Here is a 26,356-nt window from a genome sequence, read left to right on the forward strand (position 1 = left end):
TTTCTTTGATGACCTCGCAAAAATACCAATAAAGTCGGATATTCTTACAGACACCTCCATTAACGTTGTTAATTAGACTTTATTTTCTACTAAAAAACGAGTCTTTAGATAAAAAATTTAAAGTCAAATAAAAATGAAAAATACTTTTAAAATTGATATATTTATCGCTCCGCTCAATCTAAAATTAAATCAAAAACATATCGTATACTAGGTATTATATTCGAATTATTATTGTTTTGTTAATTCACCACAATCAGTGGCGATGTAATTTTATTCCAGTGTCCGGTCTATGCATATTTATAATAAATTATACGAAAATCGTTTGTTTGTTTTTTTTTTCGTTTACAGTCAAAACACGACCTAACCTAACCTATAAATTCGCCAAATTGAAAAAGTTAACGTTTCAAAGTTTTTCAATTATTTGGGAATTTTTCAAAAAAAAAAAAAAAATCTAACACAATATTATAGCCTAATCATTTCAAAGAAAAAAAATTAACTTTAATAAGAAAAATTAAAAATGGTTAATTTTTAATAGATAATTTCTTAGCTATAATCAAATGCACTTTGCACGTTGTTAGTAAATTTAAATGGTATATTATTACGGATAATTTCAAAAGTATATTGTTAATAATAAAGAACCAGAAAAAAAATTTTATTTTTTGTGTTATTATATCATTATTACCATTCAAGATATTGGATAGAAGAAGTATCTCAAAATATTTGCTTATAGTATACGTCTTGACAAAAATACATTAAAACATTAAACTTATGACTCCAGTTATGAAATATATAAAAAAATACATTTTAGTAAATAAAGTGAATATTTTTTGAAAACTTACTGATAAACTGTAATAATAATTTTTACAATATTTATTTCCTGTAAATAAATAATCCTGTGGTTACAAAAATCAATCTCTTATGATAGTCGCGATGCGTCTTGGGGGTTTTAAAATTAATTTTAATATTAAAAGTGTGAAATTATTTAAGTTGAAATTAAAAATAAACTATAAATGAATGAAAATTAAAATTTATTGCTAATCGATACATCTCATTGAAATAAAACAATTTTGACATTTTGTAATTATTAACTTTAAATTCTACGTAGGATGGGGTCATTAGCTTTTCTAAGAAATTGTTATTACAAGACCAACAATGCAAATCAAATTTCACAAGAATTAACCAGGAAGGTATATTAATATTGTTCTTAAAGTAGTTACTGATTTAATAATGAAAACAAAGGAAAATAGTAAAAATAACAAAAATTATAAAAAACATATATAATATAATCATATAATATAATGAATTTTGAGTATAAAAATCAATATTGAATTGAATCCATGCTACTTTTTTATGTTTGAATTGAGTCCGTATAAATAAAAACATTTCATAACTACTTATATAGCTGGTGACACATAATTAAATAATAATTACTTAATTATAAAATTATTATGAGTGAAAAATGGAGTGTATGTTAAGATATTCACCCGTAAAGTAATTATTTCTCCTCAAACAATTTTTAATATTTTGTTATATTTCCAAACATAATAATATAAGTATTTACTTGAAATTCAAAAATTATTATTTTCAATACATATATTATGATAAAGCTTTCAACAAAATGTTAACTCTTTTTGAAATATTTATAGGTATGACAAATTTTCAATTTTTTTTTTTTGTATTTTTCTATAACTGTCAACAAAAAAATATTCTTTAGGTAAAATGTACTTTTATTTATTATTTTTAGTATTTTTTAATTAATTGAATCTTTATACTTATTATTATGATTAAAGAAAGGGACTGAACTTGAATAATCTAACAATATTGGTCGGATTCAATTCTGATAACCCAAAAGTATTTTCGGGATTTAATTCAATATTTGGAACTTAGTTCAATGCTATCCATAAAAATTGAGTAAGGTACATATTATAGTACAAAAGTTTTAAAATGTATTAAAATAATAGTTGATTTTATAAATCATGAAAAATATTTTGTTTCTTTATATTGTATTGTAATTTACACTATAGTGATTTATAAAAATTGTTTGATAATAACCAGATTTTAATTTTACTGTAACAATGGGTCATGATTTTTTAAATTTGTTTTCGTTTAAATAAATAAGTATTCTGATGTATTTTATTTGAATTTTTTTACAGTATTAAATTGACGAGTAGTTCAAAAAATTGAATTTAATTATCTATCTGACTGAAAGAATATTTAGCTCATGAATTTATATGAAACAATGTAATATGTATCTATCCCCCGTTTATGAAGACGTATTAGATGCTATGTTAATTCCCAGATTAAAACTAAAAATCAATAATTATATTTCATATTGTATGAAACGTTTGCAATCCATATTTCATTTAAAATGAAAATATAATTAATACATAATTAACACGAAACAATTTGTACTTCTATATTTAAAAAATATGGAATAATATGTTAAAAAAAAAAAAAAAAAAAAAAAAAAAAAAAACATAAATGAAATTAAAATTATAAAATATTATTTTTTTTTATATCTTTTACTACTTTAACTAATAATTACAAATTACGTTTTTGCTTTTCTGTTATATTTCTTAAAAATATATTAAACTTTTTTATGAATTTTCACGTTCTTTTATAAATTGTTATTGGTAATCTTAAACGTTTAAAGTTTCTGGTTATTCTTAAACGTTTATAGTTTAAGTGTTCTCGCTTTGAAAACTTTTTCATAACTCAAAGTTATTTTTTATCACGTCATTCGCCTTGTCAACCATAAGAATAAATAATATTACTTTTACACACTTTGATAAGTTTATTGTTCAAAATTTGTTTATGATGAATTATTGAAAAATAATATTGGTAATACTATTTTATAGTAACCTTGAGAATAATATAAGTAAAACAAATTCTATCGATATTTATATATATATATTTTTTTAATAATAATTAATAATATTATTTCTGCATTTTATCATTTTATTCATTTATTATACAATAATAGTTATTAAAATGCGCACGATAAATCGTATTTAAATTGTTGTAGTCATTCTTGTGAATGTTTTTCTCGTGTCAAGTATTTATCTTTTGTTGACTTTGTCACCGATGAAACGTTTTATACAGACTCTCGAATACGTCTTAAGCATCCATAAGTTGCCTGACAACCAATCGTATTCTGTGTATTCACACAGTCTCGAGACAACGGATTGTTTGGTATACAATACCCTGATTGCTATAAACGTCAGAAGAACAGGTGTAACGTTTTCACGAATGAATATTCCAAAGTTTTGCAACTTCCAGGAGAATATATTATTAACTCAACCAAAGTCTCTTGCTAAAAATATTCTTGGAATTTTTATTCGCTCATTTAATGTCTCCAATCTCAAGTTATAAAACAAATACCCCATTATTTTATTCTAACAGTCATAAGAAAAAATATGACTCCTATTAAACTTTATTATCTATTCATCTATTCACCCTTTTCGTTACTACTTTATTGATTTCGCTATTTCTCTGTCTGTCTTATTAAATATTATTATTAATTATTATTATTATTTTAGTTGGCCAAAAATTAATCCAATAATTCATAATATTGTGATAATAAACCGTTAAGACTAATATTGTTATTATCAACTTATGTACTCAAATATTTGTACGGGTTATTGTATAAAACCAATAGCAAACAAAAATAAATGAATATACGGTTATACTTTTAACATTTAATAGTATTAATACTGAGTAAAGCCAACTCATAAAAACTGATTCAATCTGTAATCTAAGCCTTTCTTAAATTATAAAAATCGGTCGAATATTTATCTATTCTACATGACGTAACCCTCAGTTACACATTTTATCTTTTAAACATAACAGCTATTATTTGGCTACTTTTCCAATAAGTTTTTGATCCGATCGAGATCCTAAATAATACATATGTATTCGAAATGAAGATAAAATTGATCAAAAACTGTGTATTTAAATATACGTCATTTATATATAATCTGACTAATAATATCTTAGCTGACTGATAATTTATTTTAATCTATCTATCTATCTATCTATTTATCAATTCGTTTTACTTCAATTAAAATACTTTTCTATTGTTTTTTTTTTTTTGTTAAAATTAGCCAAGGTTTTTTTAGTAAATAACTCTTAACTATTAACTTTATCTCTTATATTATTATACAATGATAGTTACTCGATTTTATATTTATATGAAATAGAGTTATTAGCATAAATAACAAAATATAATGTAATATAGAAAACGATATCCTATTATAATAACTATTTTATTATCTGTAACAAAATGGCAAATTTATATATATGTATATATAAGAAGCAAAAAGTATTAAATTTCAGTATTCAATAATAACTTATGAAAAATTTACTATTAATATAAAAATAAAAATGTATTTCAATGTGTATACTAATTTGCGTAACTTTAAAGAAAGTAATAATTATGTTTTATTTTTCACTTGTCTATTCATTATTTTTCTTTAGAATGCAGTTCAAAGACATATATTAATATTATTATTATTATTATTGAAATATATGTTTTCAAATTCTCTTTAAAATCCATTCTACGTTGTTTTCTTCTTTAATACATTTATTTGAAATATGTTCTACACATCTCAAAAAAGCTCGTATGTATCCAAAAAGAAATGACTGACGTTAGTAATAAAATAAAGGCAGGTTTTATGTTTTTCTTATTGTCGTAAAAACCTAATAGTTTATGAATACTTATGTAAAACATGACTTTTAAAGTTATTATTTTTTTTATAAATAATATACAGTTATATAGGTTTTTGATTTCGATCAGAAGATAACCTAAACTTACGACCACCTATTTTTAATGCACTCATCTAAACATACGTTTCATACGGTTTTTACTTATATTTATCTGACCATAAACGATTGTGCATTTCTATTACACATTTGAATATTCGAAAATAGACAGAAGAAAATACTAAAATGGTAATATATTTTACAAATTATACTAAACCATGTGATGTGTAATCAAAAATTATGTTTGATTGCTAATCAAAGTATAATTTCTTGTCATAAAACGCAATGCGTACATGTTATAAAATCATAATAAATATATGTATGTGACTGTTAATTTAAATTTCACCCTAAATTTTATATTATGTTAAGTCAATAAATATACACTTATCATCTGGGAGCATTTTCGAATTGTGTTGTTTATAACTTGGGGCATTTTTAAAATGTGTTCGGTGATAATAATGGTCGTGAAATGTTAAGCCCGGAATCATCATTATTTATTATTTATATATATATGTGTGTGTGTGTGTGTGTGTGTGTGTGTGTGTGTACATATATATATAATATATATACTATATTTTTTTACATATACTCGTGAATTCAGTATTATAACTAATATAATCAAAGCTAAACATACTGATAAATTGAAATGTAATTTAATTCATTAAAATATAAAAATAAAAACTTAATTTTGTTTTAAAAAAATATATTTTTATCATGGCATTTAAATTTATAATAGTGCTAGTATATACCGTTAAAGAAAAAAAATAATAGAAAATGTAAATTATATAATTTTAATTCTTGATTTAAACAAAAAAAATCAGAATAATGGTTTCATTTTATGTGTTTATCACAAAAATCAAAACAAAAATATATTGAACTTTTTATTGCCATTTTCATCGATAATTTACAGTTTAATGTGTTGTTTTAATAATTGCAATTGGCTAATTTTAAATTTAATGTTTAACAACTTAAATTATCAGTATAAATTATATCAGAATATATTTTGGTTGGATTCGTTTATTTAACTTTTATGAATAAACCTATTACTCAAAATATTAGTTTATCGATTAAAGCGCTAATGTGTTAGTATGAAAAAATTATAGCTATGCTTAAATTGTATTTTAATTTTTTTTATGTTAATCGATATTATGTGTATTATCATTAATTGTATTATCTTAACTGTATAAAAAAATTTTTAATTTAGTAGACAAATAGGTAACAATGAGTAATTTCATCTTGAATTTATGTTAATGACACTATATACCTTTGATTTAGTGGAAAACGTGCAACGATAAATGAAAATGTAATTGTATAAATTATTATTATTTAGTATACATTTTCAATGACACAAGACTTTTGAGTGAATACAAATTAAATATAATTTCAATGCAATCAACTTGTATAGAAATTTAGAAAATGTAATCTTTGTATACATTTTATGTGTACATATTACATACACGTTAATTATCTTAATATAGACTCAGTATACAACATTAAAGTCCTTATCACATTTTACGATTTATGTTGTTACAAATTTTATACTTAAAAATTACAGTTATAAAATTTTAACTTAGATTTTTAGTAATATAAATAATATAAATATGTATTTAATCATTTTTTTCATGCAAAGTAATCATAATTTTAGAGTAAATTTTTTTTTCATATTATCTATAAGAATACATTTACATTTGAAAAACTTAACGAGTAGGTTGCAATATCTATGCTTAAAGTAATTAACGATAATTATTTTAGTTACCCGTATAAGTATAAATTATTTCTCATTGCAGTAGATTATTAATTATAATATAACACGATTATTCATGCATTATTTTAATTATTAACGTTAAAATAATAAAAAAAAAAAAGACATAACCTACCGTATCCAAACTGATAAGGAGCTTATATTTTTATTTTTTTTTTTTATTCAATAAAAACTTCTATTGAGAAAAGGTACTGTTTATAAAAATTTACTATCACTATTAAATTATCTACTATTTTTTTTTATTTTATATAAATTCATTATACAATATTCTAAGAATAAAACTTTGTACGGTAAAAATGAATTGTCTTGAAAATTTCAAAATTTTTATTTTAAGTTTATGAATTTGATTTATATAAAATCTGAGATGAGAACAAAAACGATACCTATTATAAACAGTATTTAATTTTTGTAAAGTATACTTGAAATTATAAAAGTAATAAAATAGAAAAATTTAAAATTGATGGCCTATCATAATTATTATAACAACTTATGAATTATGAAGTTCTTAAATATTCGAGTTGCTTTATAATATAAATATTCAATAATTGAAGTAATTCACTCAGATTAATAAAATTGTAAAAGAATATTTTATGAAATTTATATTATATTCATAAAGCAATCAGATTTATGTTTTACTGCAAACGTGCTACACAATTTTTCAAGTTGACTTCTAATTTCTCAAATATTCTATTGATTTAAAACAAAATAAATATAAAATTAGATATTTCAAATATCAAGCAAACATATTGAATTATAAATTTGTTATTATTGTATAAATTAAAGTATAATTAAAATGAACACAAAGACAAAAAAAAAAAAAAAAAAAAATGAATTAAAAAAATAAATAATGTTTGGCTATTATAAAACACTTGAATAATAAATTATATGAATATTATTTATTTTATTTTATAATATAATTTAGGTAGTTAATTTCAATAGACATACAGTATTACTAAATCATTTTAAAATATATTTAAAAAGACTATTTTTTTAAAACTAAAATTTAATTATTATATTTAATGAAGATTAATGATGTTGATAATATCATATTACTCGTAATTTATAATATATTAGTCATACTGATTTGTACAGTATTGATAATAATAATTTAAAAAAAAAAAAAAAAAAAAAATGAATTGTAATACTTTTGAATTATTAAACAATTAATATTCATAAATTAAAGATTAAAATACTGGTGTAAAAAAAAAAAACAAGCACACACACACACATACACATAAGCTTCAAAAAAAATCTATTTAATAATACTTTGTTAAAAATTCAATTAATTGTAAATATGAACCAATAAATTTTAAATTAATTATAATTAAATTGGAATAGTGAAATAAAATAAAATTTAATACATATCTTTTTTTTTTTTTTTAATTTGATGGTTATTGGACATCACAAATATATTTTTTTAAATTAAGTTAATTAACTAAATCTGTTCTTAAATTTAAAATTTTTTTTTTAATGTTGCTTATAAAACACCTTTACCATAAACCATTTATAACTGTTTTAAAATTTTTCACTTATAAATTATCAACAATTTCTAAAGTTAATAACAAAAAATATGAGTAATTTTATTTAATAATAACTTAAAATAGTAATGATAGTAAATTTAATATAATTTATACGTTATTTGTTAAAATGTACTGAAAAAAAATCTATTTTACTAATACTAATAGTTTAGTGTTAATAAAAATCTTAAAACACATTTTCGCTCAATATCAATAATTAATATATTTTTTTTATGCATTTAAATGTTAGTGAATTTAATAATTTCGGTGTCTTTTTTTATCAAAACAATAATATATTTGTATTCAAAATTTTGAAATCGTATTTAATACGATTATGTTATAATTGAAACGGCTTAAATGTCTTAAATGTCACGCACTTTCGTATTTAATTTGAGTATTATGTATTTTGTTCACGTTTAACCTGAATTTCAGCTCAAACCATTATTCTGAAATCTAAATGTTTACATTGCTTTGTTTATATTATTGGTTTATGCATATATGTTAATGCATATACATTTAATAGTTATTTTATTATAGCCCTTTGCTATAGTTTAGCACTCTCGAAAAATTCTAGCTTATTTACTTTATTTTTATATCATCGACTAATTATTAATTCTCATCCAAGTAATTTAAAATATATACTAATTATTACAGTTGTTGAGTACATTTGTTATGAATCGAACATATTACGAGTATGTAGATTGTAGATACTATTTATAAATATAAACGATTCGATTCTTTTAATATATAAAAAATTATTAAAATTTAATTTAATAGACTCTAGAGAAATATAGTATTTACATTAATCGTTTTAATTATTTTTTTTGGTTTTTTTATTTTACTTCCACCGTTATCATGACATTTTTTTTTTTTTTTTTTAATTGTTAAATTATTTCATTGATTTGATATAAGTACCCGCAATAGACCCAATATTTACTTTAATTAATTAATAATTTACCATTATTTATTTTATATTATTTTATATAAATATTATGATATGCACTCATAATACTTAATACTTGGTAGGTACTTTAAAGTTTCTGTGACCATTAAGCTTTGTATATAATATATATATATTTTTTTTATAATAAAAGTCATAAAAATATAAAAATTTTACGTATAGATTTACGAAATAATTCTTATGTAGAGGTAAACTTGGATTACCTAATTTTCGTAATTTATATCTTAGTTAACTTCATGTATTTCAGATACTTCTAACGATAAGCTCTATAGGCTACGATTACGAGGTCGTTCTCTAACGTAAGATGCTAACTGTACTACTAGAGCGCAAGTGACTTATGTTTAATTAATGATAATTATATATAGTTACAATAATTTATAACCTGATTAATATGATACATTTATAGCCAATTGCATAGTTAATTAAATTGAAATAATTGTAGTATTTAATTGTTTTCTTAATAATTCAGTTTAATTAGATTTGGGCATTTTAATTATTGATAAACGATACATAACTAATATAAATAATACATCGATATCTTGGAATTTGTTAATTTTTCTATAAACCAACTTTTATGTTATTATATATAGGAAAAGTCATTATTCAACGTACATTAAATATTTCTTATATAATAAGGACTAAAAATAATTGTTCTAAAGAATTATAATTCAAAAAATAAAAATAAATATTTAAAAAAAATATACCATTAGGTATATTATGAAGTATCATCACAACCATAATTAATTAATAATTATGAATACGAGGATAAAAGGTAAACCACCTATTATTTTTGTGACGTCAATCATGATAATATTTGATTAATTATTTTGGTTATCAAGAATATTCTTATTACGCTTACCTATGAGAAAACATACAAGTGAAATCAATTTCACACCTGTCCATTTTAATAATTAAGTTTCAGAATGGTTTTAGATCATGGTTTGGACTTAAATATTTAATAGTATTATTTTGAATTTGAAATAAAAACAAGTATAAAAGTGATTTTATTATGTTTAATAATTTTATAATTAGCTCATATAAAAATTAAACACCTCTTATTTGCAATATATCATTGTTTACTATTTCAGGAAAATCAAAACAGAGTTTACTTAACTATTTTAATTCTTGATAATTAACACCACTTTTAAAATTATATGTATGTTTCATATTATAATATAAGAAAAGTTACTATTTGAGATGCTAATCGATAAATTCCATAAACAAATTTGTTGTTGACTTATATTATTGGACATTTTTAAATGTTAGTAAATTTACAAAACTCAATGATGTATGTCTAACAGAAACAACTTAACATTAAAAAAAATAAAAAAATTTTATACAAAATTTTAGTTAGATTTTTATGATATAATTAAGTTTATAATAATTTATGTATATATATATATATATAACTGAAATATATATGAGTTATATATATACATAGTATATAACTGACAATTTATTGTGTTCAATGGAGTGTAAAGTAACGAAAAGATTAATAGTAAATTATTCATATAACTCGTGTATCTTCACCGAAGAATAAATAATAAAAATTACTATCTTGTCATTATTGTGAAGCTGTAATAATAATTCACGAAAATAAATTATATTAAAATAAAATTGTTATAATAGGCATGTTAACTAACCAATTGAACCAAGTGAACCCAGTGATGTAGAAGAAATAAAAAAAGTTGTGGTATTATATAATACATGTTTATATTTTAATATTCGATAAAATATAAACAATTTATATACCAAAAATGATTTATGCTTTACAAACAACCGATTCAATAGAACCACTAAACCACTAATACTATTTAATACAAAGTCAAGTACCGACGGGAGATGAATAATAATCAATAATTCTACTTTTTAAATAATACTAAGCAAATATAGTTTAATAATGTTAATTATTGATTAGAGTATATGTTTAGGAAGATCAAATTTTTTTTTTGTTTCTAGTAAAGTCTAAGTATTTATTTATTTAGAAACCCGTGGAAAACTATTGGACATGCGTGTTCTGCAATAAATAAATGAACTCTATCGTTTGACGTTATTTAGGTATATAAAACGGTATCGGATGGAGCAGCACTAGCCGTTGTAGAAATTTAAATTTAGACTATATTACTGTAGAACGAACCAGGATTTATGGGATAAGGATAGATATAAATTCGATCATCCATCGGGATATCGAACGCGTGAAGTCAAGAGAGGACAATCACTGCTAGAGGATGGCAACAGATACGGCGGTGGTCAAGGAGACTGAGTGTATAAAGAATTTATTGCTGAGTGCTACACGACAGTTAAGCAGGATATTAAAAATACCTATATCCTCCCGTTTGACATAGGTCTTAATTAGACATAGATACTTCCAAAAACATCTTAGCAGTGCTCTTTCGTGTGGATATGAGTCTGCTTGACAATTAAACAAATACAAAGCACATCGATTGGTCCAGGAAGTTAGCTGTCATCCACGCTGGAAACCACGATAGAACGGATTCATTATTTTTTTCGATATTGAAAGTAACTATTCTCATATTTAATTTGTTATAATATATCATACGTACTTATATTTTAGATGTATTAGATTTTAATCATGTAGTTTATGTAGTTATAGTAGGATGATTGATGATTTTATATATTTTAGTTATTATGCAATAAATAATACAATTAAAATCAAAGTAATACTTCCAATCACAGTTATGATTCCATAAGGAAAATAGCAAAGAAAAGGTATTTGTATATTCTAAATATAAGTTTTTGTTTGAATAATATGATTTATTTTTATTATTTTTAAATTTTTAAATTTTTTTTTATTATTATTATTAATTAGTAAGTTTATAGAGTAACACTTCATCCAAGAATCCTTTTAAATTTAAATTTAAGAAGTAATCTCGTTATACATAGTTTCAAGTTTTCGTGTTCTTATTACTTTATAAAATATGATGATCTTACATTTATTATTAATATGTTCTTAAACTCCAAGAGTTTAATATTTTAAAATTTCTTTAGATTTATGAATAGTTTTAAACAGTTTTGAAAGTTAGGTGTGTTTTCGTGATCATACTGTTGTAATTATGAGATAGTATTTTTTAAATAATATGCTCGATTACACCTATTCAATTGCTGAATATAAAATATTATTTTTATTTCAGCCAATTCAAGAAAATAATAAGTTTTTTCTGTATTATTTCTATAACGATTTTATCATAAAAAATATTTATAACTTTTTTTATTATTATGTTTCATAGTTACTATTTTTTTAGCCTTACCATAAGCCACAATTTTTTTTATTAATGTTTTTTATGCTTGTTTGATAACGCATGTTATGTGTAAAATTAAAAATCAGAAAAACAATCAGAACAGTATGATAATATCATATTTTGGAATTATTTTGTTCTTAAATTAATTATTTCATTTAATGTATGTATAATATACTGTAATATATAATAATGTATGTATAATACACTATATATCCAGTGGTCCAAACTATGCAGCTCTTTAACAAATTTTGTACGATCTACACTAAAATCAAGTTATATATTCTAAAATTCGAAGTTTTATGAACAATGAATAAAATGAAATACTTAATTTGTAATTTAAATTATTATTACTATTATATATAATATATATACGTGATAAAATGATTAGGTTATGTCACGCACTGATGTCGCTTTTTATATCATCTTGTTGTTTTTATTTGTTATCATTAAAAAGTACGTGCCGCACAAAAATAATTTTCAACAATTACATTTAACTCTTTCTAAAATCCTTGCAAGGACCGCTCATGCACACAATCAATGTTATGTTTCATATATTGGTAACACGTAACCAAATAGTGGAATCAAATTCCAGTGAGCAAGAGTGGCAAAAACCTACATATAACTGATTGTGGATATTAATATTCAAAGTGTCTTAATCCTCTTATACACTTGTGAACATATCGCTTACTATTTATGCTAAACACGTAGTTCGTAAACGATCAATGTTACAGAATCAAGCATAAACTAAAAAATTATGTCAATAATTGTTATAATATAATTACAAGTTAATTATTTCAGCTGACCGAAATTAGAGCATTAACTTATATCATAATGAATATATGTAAGAGTAAAATCAATTATTTCGGTGGGTTATAAAAAATACAACCACATTGTTTTTTGCGTAATACGATGTGTTGTGGTACTTACTATATTTATTTATTTTAAAGTGATAGATGTTACTATTATCAAAGTAATTATAGATATACAACATTGAAATCTATCTCAATTTAAACAGAAAAAATGTAGATTATTATATAATTTAATTTTTTAATGTATATATAATTTCATTTTCCGAAATGAGTTGATATTTAAAAATGTTTTCTTACAATTTATGGTTTTATGAGTGAGTCGTAAGTAACGATTCGTAACACTAACACTTCTTAATATTAGTATACCAAGTATAGATTTCATTTATAATAATTGTGTAAATACATTTCAATTCAATGGTAGTGTTCAATTATGATTTTCTACTAACTCCAAACCCAAAATAAACATTAAATAAATTACAAAAATAATCGCTTTCGGTTATTCTATACTATTTAGTAACATAATGCTTAATAAAAGGTCTTACTTTAACCGCATTGTTTGATGTTTCAATAAGTTATTTTTTTTTTCAAAAGAAAATATTTAATTCATTTAAAATTCTTTATCCTACGTATTGTATACCTGAGTATTATTATTATTTGTTTTGTCGGAAATAAATTCATAAAAATTCTTAGTTAGTTTTACGAGAAAAAAATATTCCCCATGTTATCGTATTTTGTTTGATTAATTCTTAATGTTGTCGTAAGAGTAAAAATGTTTCCATTTATACAAACAAAACGGATTATTATTGTTATAACTACTAGTAGTAATTTTGTTTATATAACTGAAAGGAAATATAACTTAAACACATTTTTTTATTACAGTTATACTGTTAATTATGAAAACATTGTTTTTAGTGAGCAGCCTAAACTAATATTTAAAAATAATTAAAATTCTTAAATATGTAACAGAAAGTATAGTTGTTCTGCTGGAATTTCATCGCAAATACGTTTTGGCCGAGAATCGAATGGATTGGCAGACGTATAAAAAAAAGTTCAGCACGATCACTTTTTTCTATTATTTTTGTGCTACGTAACACTTTTCGAAATTACCAACGACGTTACGACATCGATTAAATTGAAAATTGGACGCGCCAAGGCAGACTTGGAGAGAAATATTGGTAGCTACCATATTTTATTACTATACTGACCGACAACCGATCAAAATCAAACCCTAATAAAATATTCGAGTGGGTTGTTGCGTTCTTAAATACTTGTAAAAAGTATTCTAAAAAATTATGTTAACTTGAAGTTCATATAAATTCTACGTATAAAAATTTGAATAAATGCAAAGTTTAAGAATAAAAACCACGTTAAAAAATTATCTTTTATTCGTAGTTTATAAAGTGCCAGGCATATATTAAATTGTAGTAATGATAAGAAGGGAAGATAAAATTCAACAAGATTATCATTTTCTTATATCGGCAAAGGTATTTGCGTTAAGAATTTCAAATATTCTATAATCTTGTTGGAAAACTTTTTTTTTTATTAATTTTATTATTATGCAACGATCGATGAATTGAAAATAACTGTTTCCTGAGGGTTTAATCCTGTTATTTGATAATAATATGTGTTTATTTTTCTTTATTGAGTTTATGTTTCCTATATATTAGACAATATTTGCATTTAACAAAATTAATTATACCTAATACAATTTAAGTTCAATAATTTTCATTGCACGGAATAAAATATAGCGTAGAAAAAATGTATAAGATAATAAAAAAGATAAAAACAAATTTATTACTAAGCATAAAAACATAGAACGATATAATTAGTTTTAACGAGCAATTAGTATTTGACTCATATCAAATAATAATTGAGTTAAATGATTCAAATATTTTAAATGTAGGTATTTTGTATAATAATTAGATTAGTAAAAAAGTTTTTTTTTTAATATTCAACATTAAATTTGTATTATGAAACGTAATTTAAAGTGAATAATATACACTATGCGATGATTTTATGGAACCGTATTATTTATATTTTATAATATAAATTAACTAATTTAAATCATTGTATTCTAAAAAAAAAAAAATAAATTAAATGTTTCAAAAAAAAATATAAACATATATTTATAAATCTTTTTGTATGTTGTACATTACATTAAGATAAATACAAATAAACTGAATGAAGTCTTGTTTTAAATCACATAAGGAAACATTTCAGTGCTGGCGATTATTACCTAATGTGTCCGCATCATAATAATATAAAATATTAAATATTTTAATAATATTTGAGTATTATGTTTTAAGAATAATTAAGAAATCAACGATGAAAAAGTTGAGAAGTATTAGTTGAATTTTATGATAAATATAGGTTATTGTTTAAAAGTTTTAACGAATATCAATGATACCATGTAACATAAATGGTAAAAATTATTTTTTGGCCATTTAATATAAAATAAATTAACTATTAAATTAGTTCTGAAATATTACAGATATCAATAAATTGCATTATTTTTAGTTATGAAATAATTAAAAATGTATATAATATTTACTGTTGGTGTCATAGGTACCTATTGAATTTCATTTTAAAATGCAAATCAATCAGTTTTAATAATGTATTAATTGCTTTAAATTTTGCTTATTTAATAATATTTTAAATATAACCATTACATAGTATTACATAGTTTTATTTTGCAAAAAAATGAAATGAAATTTTTCCTAATTGGTGAAATCCCAGCTGGTTTATTAAAGTCGCTTTAATATTAATGAAATTTCATATGAAAACTTCATAATAACATTTAAAAGTGTTCTGGTTAAAAAATAAGCGCTCATTGACCTGAAAGTATAATATAATTCCATAAAGGTCATAGCTTTAATTAAAACTATTATGGCGTTTAGGTATGTAGACTTTAAGCTCACATACTGTCCCAAAACAGTAAAGATTAAGATAAATAACCGTAAAAGCCTCAATAATGTTTATTAATATATAACTTTAATTTGAATATAAGTTAGTAACAGTGTTATTTGGTTATTTAAATAAATATAAACATTATTCCGAATTATAAGTTATATGTTTCAGAATATTTTCATTTAATATTTTACATATTCTAACGAATAGACTTCAATATCAAATTACATTTAACTTTTTTTATTTTAAATTTGGTTTAAAAAAATAAATATCAAAACTGAATTTAAAGCTATAATTTTATTTGTATAATGAAATAAGTATTAATTATTTTTAAAATTGTTTTAGTTACAAATTTGGATACAAATATTTAGTTTTATCTAAATGGATTTATTAAAAAAAATTAAAATGACGTAATTGAACACATTTTAAAATCATATTATGTAACATTAGATCCTAATATTACGATAATATAAATCATAATATATTATAATAAATATGATATATGATATATTATACTTTTTAATAATTTAATTATTTATAATATTATGTCTTACAAATTAATTAACACAAAGGACCGTTATGTAAAGCAGCTGGTGCTAGTAAAATAAGATATGTGCCAAACATTTTTTTTCTATTTTGTTTATCCAATTTAATTATTAGTATTATAAAAAAATAGTAATAATGGTGATGTGTTGTATTTTTTATAGTGTATCTTTTACAGTGTTTTATAAGACTAATGGATAAAGAACCTTTATTTAAAGACTGTACAATTGATCGACTACAGTAAGAGTATCGATGTGTTGTCGTTATGTACTTATCAAATAGTAAGTACAAAAAAAAATAAATAAATGCAAATATGTGCTCACAACTAAAACTAGGTTTTAAGATAGACTAATAGTTGGTTATTTATAAGTTAAAACAATATTAAACGATCATGAAGTGATAATTAAAAAGAATGAAATAATTAAAAAAAAAGCTCATAGATCCTCATATAACTCCATTAGTAATTTCGTAATTTATAAAAAGTATATATATATATATATATATAATTTTAATCAAGTTTTTGGTTTACCTTAGTTCTTGGAAGATTCAGAACGAAAAGGTAGTTTAACTTTTTGGTTTATTGTACTGCGTGCAACGTTACTTCTTACAACGAGCACAGTACATATTTGACTTTGAAGAACTTCCAAAATATATATAATATACAGGTATCTAAATGCATATATACATTTGTGTATTTTGTACCAATATATATATATATATATATATATATATGCCATATATATATGCCTATTATACATGTAGTGGTAGTTTATATTGATACACGCACTGAGAAAAAAAATAGACTATATAAAGTTTGTAAAAGTCTTGGAAAATCAAACGTATGTTTGTGTTCATTGTCATCGTGGTTGCGATTGCTAACGAATCGGGTATATAAAAAAAAAAAAACCAGAAAAAATTCATTGCAAATAGTCTGTGTTTGCTAAACGAATCAAACCGAATATTTCAAATCGAATAAAAACGGGCATCCGGCCAATAAATGAATTGCGTTTAGCGGAATTATTTTCTATTCAGCACGAGGTTTAAGGTACCTACAACGTAACTACATGTGTGTGAAATGAATGCTAAAATATATTATTTCTAGCTCAATTTAGTTTATTTTAATTTTTTTTTTTTAAACAAATCATTAAAGATACTATTTATTCTATATACATACGTATAATATCAGCTCATATCATATTGCCATCGCAATAATTCTTTAATAGAAATTTTTGTCGATGATGGCTGTGGAAAAAATCAAAAAGATTTTTTTTATGTATACACATAATATATAGAAGTAGATAAAAACAAAAAATAAGTCTGAAAGCCAAAAAAATGTATGGTATATATAATTTAAAACTTTTAGGTTTAAAAAAGGTCCTATATGTCATCGGGGTATTGATTTGACGGGTTTGAATTGGGTTTTAAATTAAATTTTCAAACATGTGCCAAATAATTTTTGAAAACATGTAGTAGGTATAATAATATGAACATATTTGTTCTTTCTGTTAAGGTTATTAGGATATCATATTTACATTAATTTATTTTGTTTTTTTAATAATTTAAACCTATTTATAATAATGATAATATAATTTATTTTTAATATACTTAATTATGATATCAATCTATGAAAACAAAAATAAACTTTATTAACGATATCGAGCATCAATAATTATCACTTATTTTTATACATATTATATACAACATGATTTTAATTCTATAACAATGAATTACCTACATACAAATTAAATATACTACTATTATTAAATTATTTTTCCATAGTTGTAGGAAAACGATTTAAATTGCGATATGGACTTAATAAGAAAGTTAGAAAACAGTTAGCTACCTCGTACATATTTAATGATATTATACGCATTACTATATATCAAACAGTACTATCCAATTATTATAATAACCACTAATTCAATACACTAATATAATTATAATAACATCTCATGTGCAAGACAAAATATGTGGTTGGTTCGTGCTGCAATCTACAATTGTATTACATTCAAATGCAGCATCTCAGATCAGATATATATGAAACGGTACTCAGACACTTTCCATAGTATACCTAATTATTGTATATATTTTTATCGGATTTAAGTTATTTGCATTAATTATAATAATTATTTTTATTCGTTAAAAACTCAATATTCATGTACTTTTCTTGCCTTGTTTTTTTATTTTTAAAATAAAAATAATTTAGATATATTCCTATAAACACAGATTGTAAAAAAAAAAAAAAAATAAATAGTTTAAATTACGAATTCTATAAAAGGTAATATATATATAATTAACAAAAATCATAAATTACTTTATTTATATTTGGTACATATTAAGAGTAAAACACTCGTACCCATTTCCAATAAATTGTCACATTATGTGAGAAAACTGATAAAATAAGCTTAAAACTTTAAAACAAGTATATGGTATTAATTATTGTACTTTATATGAATATATTCATAATTTTAAAATATTATTTTTTACATCAATTTATTAAAATAATTAATTATTTATATCATTCACCTAATTTACTCTAGTTTTAACTCATTGCAAATATTTAAGTAAACGTCTACTAAAACAAACTTTTATGAAACATAGGGACAACATATGGCAATTTTGTCTAAATGAAAAAAGTTCAGTTAATGTAAGGGAACACAATGGAAATTATGTAAAAAAAACATAATTTATCAGTACAATGCATCATAGTAAAACATTATATAATATGATCATTATAAATATATTAATACATAATAAATATTAAAAACTTAAAGAAAAAATAATATTTTTTGATATTAAGATACACAATGCATATTTTTTACAAACCAAGGCCACATAAATAAAAATAAAAATAAATGGAAATAACCATTTGTTAATGACAAAAGACTTTTCGTGATATTTATTTTCAAATATTGATATTATCAATCAATTTTTTATGTTATATTTATGTTTTATAAATAATGTTTTTTTATCATCTTTAATTTCTTTATTTTTTCATATCCTATACTACTATACACCCTGTGTTTAGAGGTATCAGAATTTACCAACGGTATTCCAGGCCTATCGTAGAAGTAGACTAAGGAGGCCGAACGACCAACGGCATGAGCGATCTAACTGTTGTCAGCCAATAGCTTTGGGTGGAGGAGCCGACAAGAAAAGGGCATTATTTTGTTCTAGAGTTGGAAAACCGGCTCTATAGGCGGATGAACAACAGAAATGTGATCAACGACATTAGGAAGAGAAAGAATTTTCCGACAAACCATCTCATTAAAGATCTAGAATGGAAAAGTCCTAGTATAAATCATCATGACTACGAGTGCGGTTAAATCACTAACAAAACTCGTATATCAATGGTGATCACCAACATCCGAAACGGATCAGCACATTAAGAAGAAGATTATTATACTATAATAAATGTTTAAGTTAATAAATAAATACTAAAGTAGTACGATACCTCATCGGTGATTATATCAACCCAATAAATTAAATCAATTCATTCGTCTTTGTACCGTAAGTTGTTGTTATTATTATTATTATTATTATTATTATTATTATTACTAAATCTAGACACATCTTATTGAGTTTTTAGTTATACTAATTACTCGTTATGAATAATATAATAATAAACTAAAAAAATACACGGTGTGTGAAAATTGACCATACATTTTATAGTTTTATTTACTGATTACTAATACAATATTATAACTACGATACCATTATGGCTGGTTAATGATATGTACTAAAATTGCGTATGCAATGCGCCGTGTTAAAAAAAAAAATATTAAAATTGCATTTGTTTTACAATATTGTTTTTTATTACTGATTACTTATACAAACTTAATATGCAAAATACAATATCTGATATATTATTTTTAATTATTCCTTTGTTTCAATTATTTGGTAATCAGTTACTTTATGATGTATTTTGTGATTACTTTTATTCTTAATTTTATTTGAAAATCCCAAAAATTGTCATCGCATACCACTGTTTGATTATTTCTCAATAATCAAACAGTGGTATGAATAAACTAAATAAGCAATTGGTATGTGTAATTTATTATATTTTAAAAATTTACCAATTTCGTATTTATGTTTTTTTAACTGCGACTATATTGCTATTATGTGAAAAAAATATTTAGCGTAAAAATGAATGTAAATTAAACTTAATTTTAAATTACTGTTTTTTGTAATATTTTCATTTAAGTAAATAACCAACAGAAAAAGGGTTGAATAATGACAAGCAAAAGTACTGCTATCATTTACCAAACTTAGTTCTTTGCAAAATATAACCATTGTGACAACATCAATTTGCTTGTTGACAAAAACGTTTAGGTAGATTCTACCTTCATTTTAGACACAACATGTCATTTTTTCGTTGGATTTCGATACGGAACTTAATATTGTGTAAGAGTCAAACAAAAAAATAAAATAAAAAAAATAAAACTTTAGAGGAAACAATTAATAATTAATCGGATTTAAAAATACAGTAAGTTTTCGTTTAACGTCGTTGTTAAGTTCCTAGAAAACACAACGTTAACTGAAAAACACGTAAATTGAAATACTTTATTACAATGGGTTCTTGAGAAGAAATAACAATTTTCATATTTATTTTCATTACACAAGTTAATAATTGTTTGTATTAAATTATATTAAATAACATATTATACTAAAAATTATAATCAGATTTAAGAACGTATTTAAAATTTGTTTTTTAAGATATGAAAAACGATTACGGAGTACATATTACCTAAGACAAATAAAAATAACACCGACGTATGATAGGTATATCAGTCAAAATGATCAAAAGGATAACAGTATTATCTGAAAAAGGTCGAAAAAATTAAATTACTTACTGTGATGACTTATACAGAAATATTATATAAACGCATATAACAAACATTTAATGAACACATTTATTATAAAAGGCGTTATACTGAAACCGTTGCAGTGTTAATCGAAATACAAAGACTTTAACTTCTACGACGCAATAGCAAAACAACGCTAAATAAGTTGACGTCAAACGAAGAGTGAAGACTTACTGTAGTAGAAATCTTTCGTTTTTTATAATTTTTATGGAATCATTCAATCTCTAGGTAATTTAGATTTTAATATCACCTACACAAATCGATGTAATAATATTAAGTATTAATGTGTTTTTATTCTATTTATATTTAACACAATTAAGTCGTATTACAAAAAAAAAAAAGTTAAAAAAAGCTTTACAAACATTTATAGTTATTAACGTTGACATTAAATTTAAATAATACATTTTTATTTCTATCGATAATCAGTTAATAAATTGCAATAATTTTGTTCGATATTTTATTAACATCCGATCTACTAAAATTATACGTTTTATCGTAACTAATATATTGTTTTCAGTTATATAATTTATTGGTGTTATAATATTATTGTCATTATCCTAATATCTCCTTAGTTTCATCTGATGTTTAATCCTTATTTAGATGTACGTAATATCACTATTATTCTTATAAAAAAACCTATCTTTAGTAAACATATGGAATAAATATTTTTTTTTTTTTTAATAAAAAATATACTATTATATTGCAATAATAATAAAGCTATTTTTATTTAAGCGCTGTTGCCTTGAGATTGTGAAACACGCATTTTTAACGAATTTGATCTTTTGGCACGTTTTTGCGCTATTGCGGACTATGGTAAACCACTTGTTACTACGATCGTACGATTTTCAGTAGATTTGGTCACGTTCGGCTTATGATTTCCACTCAAAACTAACGAGTATGTTGTTATTTAAGGACTTTTTATGATAATATAAATTGAGCGTTTTGATTTGATCGTTTTAAATTTAATTTTAACTCTCCTGTTTATCCTTTAAAATTCGTACAAAGTGCAACCTGTATCATCATTGTTTCTGTATTTGTTTATTTTATAATATATATCCAGTTGAAATTGATTCAAGTTCGTTCAATAGTTAATACATTATTATTTAAGATTTTAATTAAACTATTAGATACTCGATAGACTGTGGAGGAATGTTTTGATCGACATCTCTGTTTTAGACAACCGTCTTCTCGAAGGATATTAATTATAATTTCTTGAACATAATATTCTAGAACTCATAGCAAAACTTTATCGCAAAGTTTTCTAAAACTTTGATTGTAATTTAAATTGTTAAGAGAAAATTTTAGACGGTTCAACGAATAGTATAATATTATGATATGATTGCGCAGTATACAATATACATAACAGAAAATATTCTAAGAAACAGTGTAATTTGATTCTTATTGAAACTAAAACAAATTTATATGAAATATATAATTATTAACATCGTATGGTCAATTATTTAATATAAATTAATTTAATTCACATTTTAACGCCAAAAACGCACTTAGGCGTTAGGTTAAATTTATCGTGTAGATATATTTATATGAAATTAAATCAAATAATCCAAATTAAGGTAAACTAAAATAATAAGTGGCTTAAACATCTTAATATTTTGCTGTACTTGTACAGCTATAGTCTATATCAAAATATTGAATTTTCGATTTTCATCTTATTTTAATGATTTAATGATTAACAATTTTGATAAATTTTGTTGATATTTCACATTATTTTACCTGGCGTAGGTAGGTATAATATCCATAATTTAGTATTGCTATTGCATTTGATAATTTTTTCGGCTTTATTTAAATTTGATTACAGCTCATTAAATAATAATTATAATGAACTTTCAAAACGTTTTTGAATAGAAAAAGTTTATAAAACACAAATTAATTTATTTAAAGTTTTATTATTTTTTTTTTTTATTTTAAAAATATTAGTATTGACGCTTACACTTAAAAATAAAATGCAAATTTATACTATATATATATATTTTTGTATAAAATTTGTATACGTTTATATAGACGTATAAAGTTTTGGACGTTTCGAGTAATGGGCTGACGTTGGGTAAGATGGATTTTATGTTAAATAAACAAAATTAATAATTTGATTACCCCCCCCCCCCAAAAAAAAAAAAAAAAAAAAAAAAAAAAAAACAGCTCAGAAATTCCATTTTATGAGATAAGTGTTTTTAAGCAATAGGACTTTGTCCAAAATATGCTTCGACAAAGTTACCATAATTTTCATTCTTGTACTACATTTAGCGAAATGGTTTCAAACTGTAATCGTTCCTAAGTATTTCACTGCTGCTATCGCTGTTTATCGTAAACTTCCGAAACACACGATTAACATACCGGCAGGCAATAACTATTAAATTAACTTGTCACAACGTTTCGCGTAAGTACAATATTATTATTCCAATATTATCACGTTAGCGATACATCAAAATATATTGCACTTGATGTGAGAGTGAAGGGTTATCGTATAAAGGCGTTCGGGAGGCACAAAGCAATTGGAAGTAGCACGATGTGTGTTGTTTATTTAATACCTGTGTACGATTAAGTGAATTTAACGATCGCATAACATTTTCTTGTACTTACGTCGAACGATCCTTTGATCAACGGCCCTGCTTGGCCTATGTATAACGTGGACGCCGAGTCGAACAACAATTCCACCGGATCTCTGACTGCCATCACGGTCTGCGGTTCCAAACACCTACCGAATAACCGCACGTACTCTCTGGTCACCTTCAAACTCAACCGTACGTATTTCCGAATCTTCCAAGGAACTGAAAACGTGGCTAAGACATTTGATGACGATGAGTATTTGTTCACGTCTGTATACAGCAAGCTCACATTCATCGCGTTTGACGATGATGGTACGACCTGCAAGCCCAGTTGCACCACCTGAAAAACACGAACATCGTCACAATGTTTAGTGAAGCGTAGATTACGGTTTTAGTCATGGAAAGACATAATAATGGTATCGTTGTATATCCCATCAAACATTTTATTTAAATTTAAAAAAAAAAAATTATACAATCTGTATAATTTTTATAAAATATGTTTTGTCTAAAAATACTGTTGACTTATTTAGATATCAATAGTATATAATATTATTTAAGATTAAAATCATATCAAGAAATCTACTGATCATCAGAAATAAGAATCAAATTATTATTAATATTTTTTTTTTCTTTTTTTAACAGAATTCTATATTACGCTATCTATTACAATTAATGAACAATAAGCTTAAGTGATAATAATAGAAAAATAAAAACAGACAGAAGAGACTGAGGGAAGAAACCTCCCATCGGAGGTACTTCAGTGTTTTTTAATATGAGTGTAAAATAAAAACTGCATAAATATAGTGTAAAAATATTATTAATTTACTTACGAATATTAATAAATTTAACAACTTCCCTCATATCTATATAATATTATAATAAGCATGGTTATTTTAAAATCATTCATGTTAGTATAGGATAATGTTATTACCTATTTATTTTTTTAATGTTCTTAAATCTTCATTGTACTTACTTAGCATTATTATTATGATAGTAATACATTTATTATGCACAAAATACTCTTTTTTTTTGTGTGTGCAACGTTGTTATAGTCTAAATAAAGTGCTTACAATTATTAAAAAATACTCATTTCCACGATTTTTCTAAATTGTTAATTTCACGGATCATTTATTTTTTCGTTATTTTTAAATGTATTATTTCATTCCAATCGTTCTATCCAAGTAAATTTTTTAATAAAAAATAAATTACTGACTACTTTAATAGTAAAAAATATTTTTCTCTTTTTTATGTTTGATTTTCAACATCCGTAGTTTTTGCAAAGTTTCTTCACAAATGTCAAAAATATTTGAAGGTTATTGTATAAAAAATATATTGAAATATTAAATTATACTCATGATTATACTCATGAATGTATAATATATCTAAAATTTAATGTCTTATTTATTTATAGTTTTGTCAAAAAATAAAAAAATATTTAATTTCTTAAAAAAAAAAAAATATTGTAATAACATAGTGTTCGGTAATCCGTAATTGATCTTATACAATTATTATTATAAGCCGTCTAATTTTATCTCGGGCATAAAATAAATAAAAAAATTAAATAAAAAATGGATTGAAGCAAATCGATATAGATTTTTAAGCTTAAAATATGATTTAGGTTAATATTCTTCAATATTTAATAATACTAGTTTGAAAATAGAAACTAAGATTATAATATTATTTTTCAGGTACATAATTTTGGTTAAACAGCTATTATTAACGTACGTTTAGACGTTATATAATTGAAAAAATAATAAATGTGGACACTTCGGAATTTCAAACGACAAAGTCAAAACGCGTTAAAAAATTATTGACATCAAGATATCTGCTGTTTCTCATAAAATATTTGATGGACAATTGTGGTTATTTTAAATGATGAAGATAAGATATTGTTGTTAAAAACTCCAAATTTTTCATAAAAATAAAAAATTACTGTAGATAAATGCAATACAAATATGAATTAAATTAAAAAAAAATTAATTACAATAACCTTTAAAAATGTAATTAATTTTTTTTTTTTATTTCGTGAGTTCAAATATTTTATCATGAGATAACAAATTATATGTTGAGTTGGGTAATTATATTTTTATCTAAATAATTTAAAAATATAAATTATAAATTTTTTAACAGTTACGAATGGTCAACAATATCTTAAAATTATTTATACCAACTCAATTGCGTATATTTATGTTATCAATTAAATTTAATGTAGTACTAGCTTATGAAAAAATAAAAAACTAATCGGTTTTTTCTTTAAATAAAATACATGTAAAACATAATTTTATTCAATTTTTTATCTGTTATTTACATTAAAAATATTAAAATTATTTTTTTATTGTAAACCTATAAACTAAAATTCAAATTTAAAATAAGTTGTGTAGTAAAATGTTTAGTATTTAATTAATTT

At 22.7% G+C, this 26,356-nt stretch overlaps 1 protein-coding gene across 3 annotated transcripts in view; it reads right to left on the reverse strand.

Annotated features, from left to right (window-relative positions):
• The window catches only part of LOC112594942 (collagen alpha-1(XVIII) chain-like), a 236,579-nt gene that overhangs the window by 172,172 nt on the left and 38,051 nt on the right, over window positions 1-26,356 (reverse strand). For all 3 annotated transcript variants that reach the window (XM_025339962.1, XM_025339961.1, XM_025339959.1), the window contains exon 4: window positions 23,984-24,289. In XM_025339962.1, the coding sequence (XP_025195747.1) occupies window positions 23,984-24,289 (306 nt within the window). The remainder of the gene's footprint in view (window positions 1-23,983; window positions 24,290-26,356) is intronic.

The sequence above is a fragment of the Melanaphis sacchari genome, unplaced genomic scaffold (assembly GCF_002803265.2).
Source record: "Melanaphis sacchari strain LSU unplaced genomic scaffold, SCAv2.0 Contig24_pilon_pilon, whole genome shotgun sequence".
Lineage (NCBI taxonomy): Eukaryota > Metazoa > Arthropoda > Insecta > Hemiptera > Aphididae > Melanaphis > Melanaphis sacchari.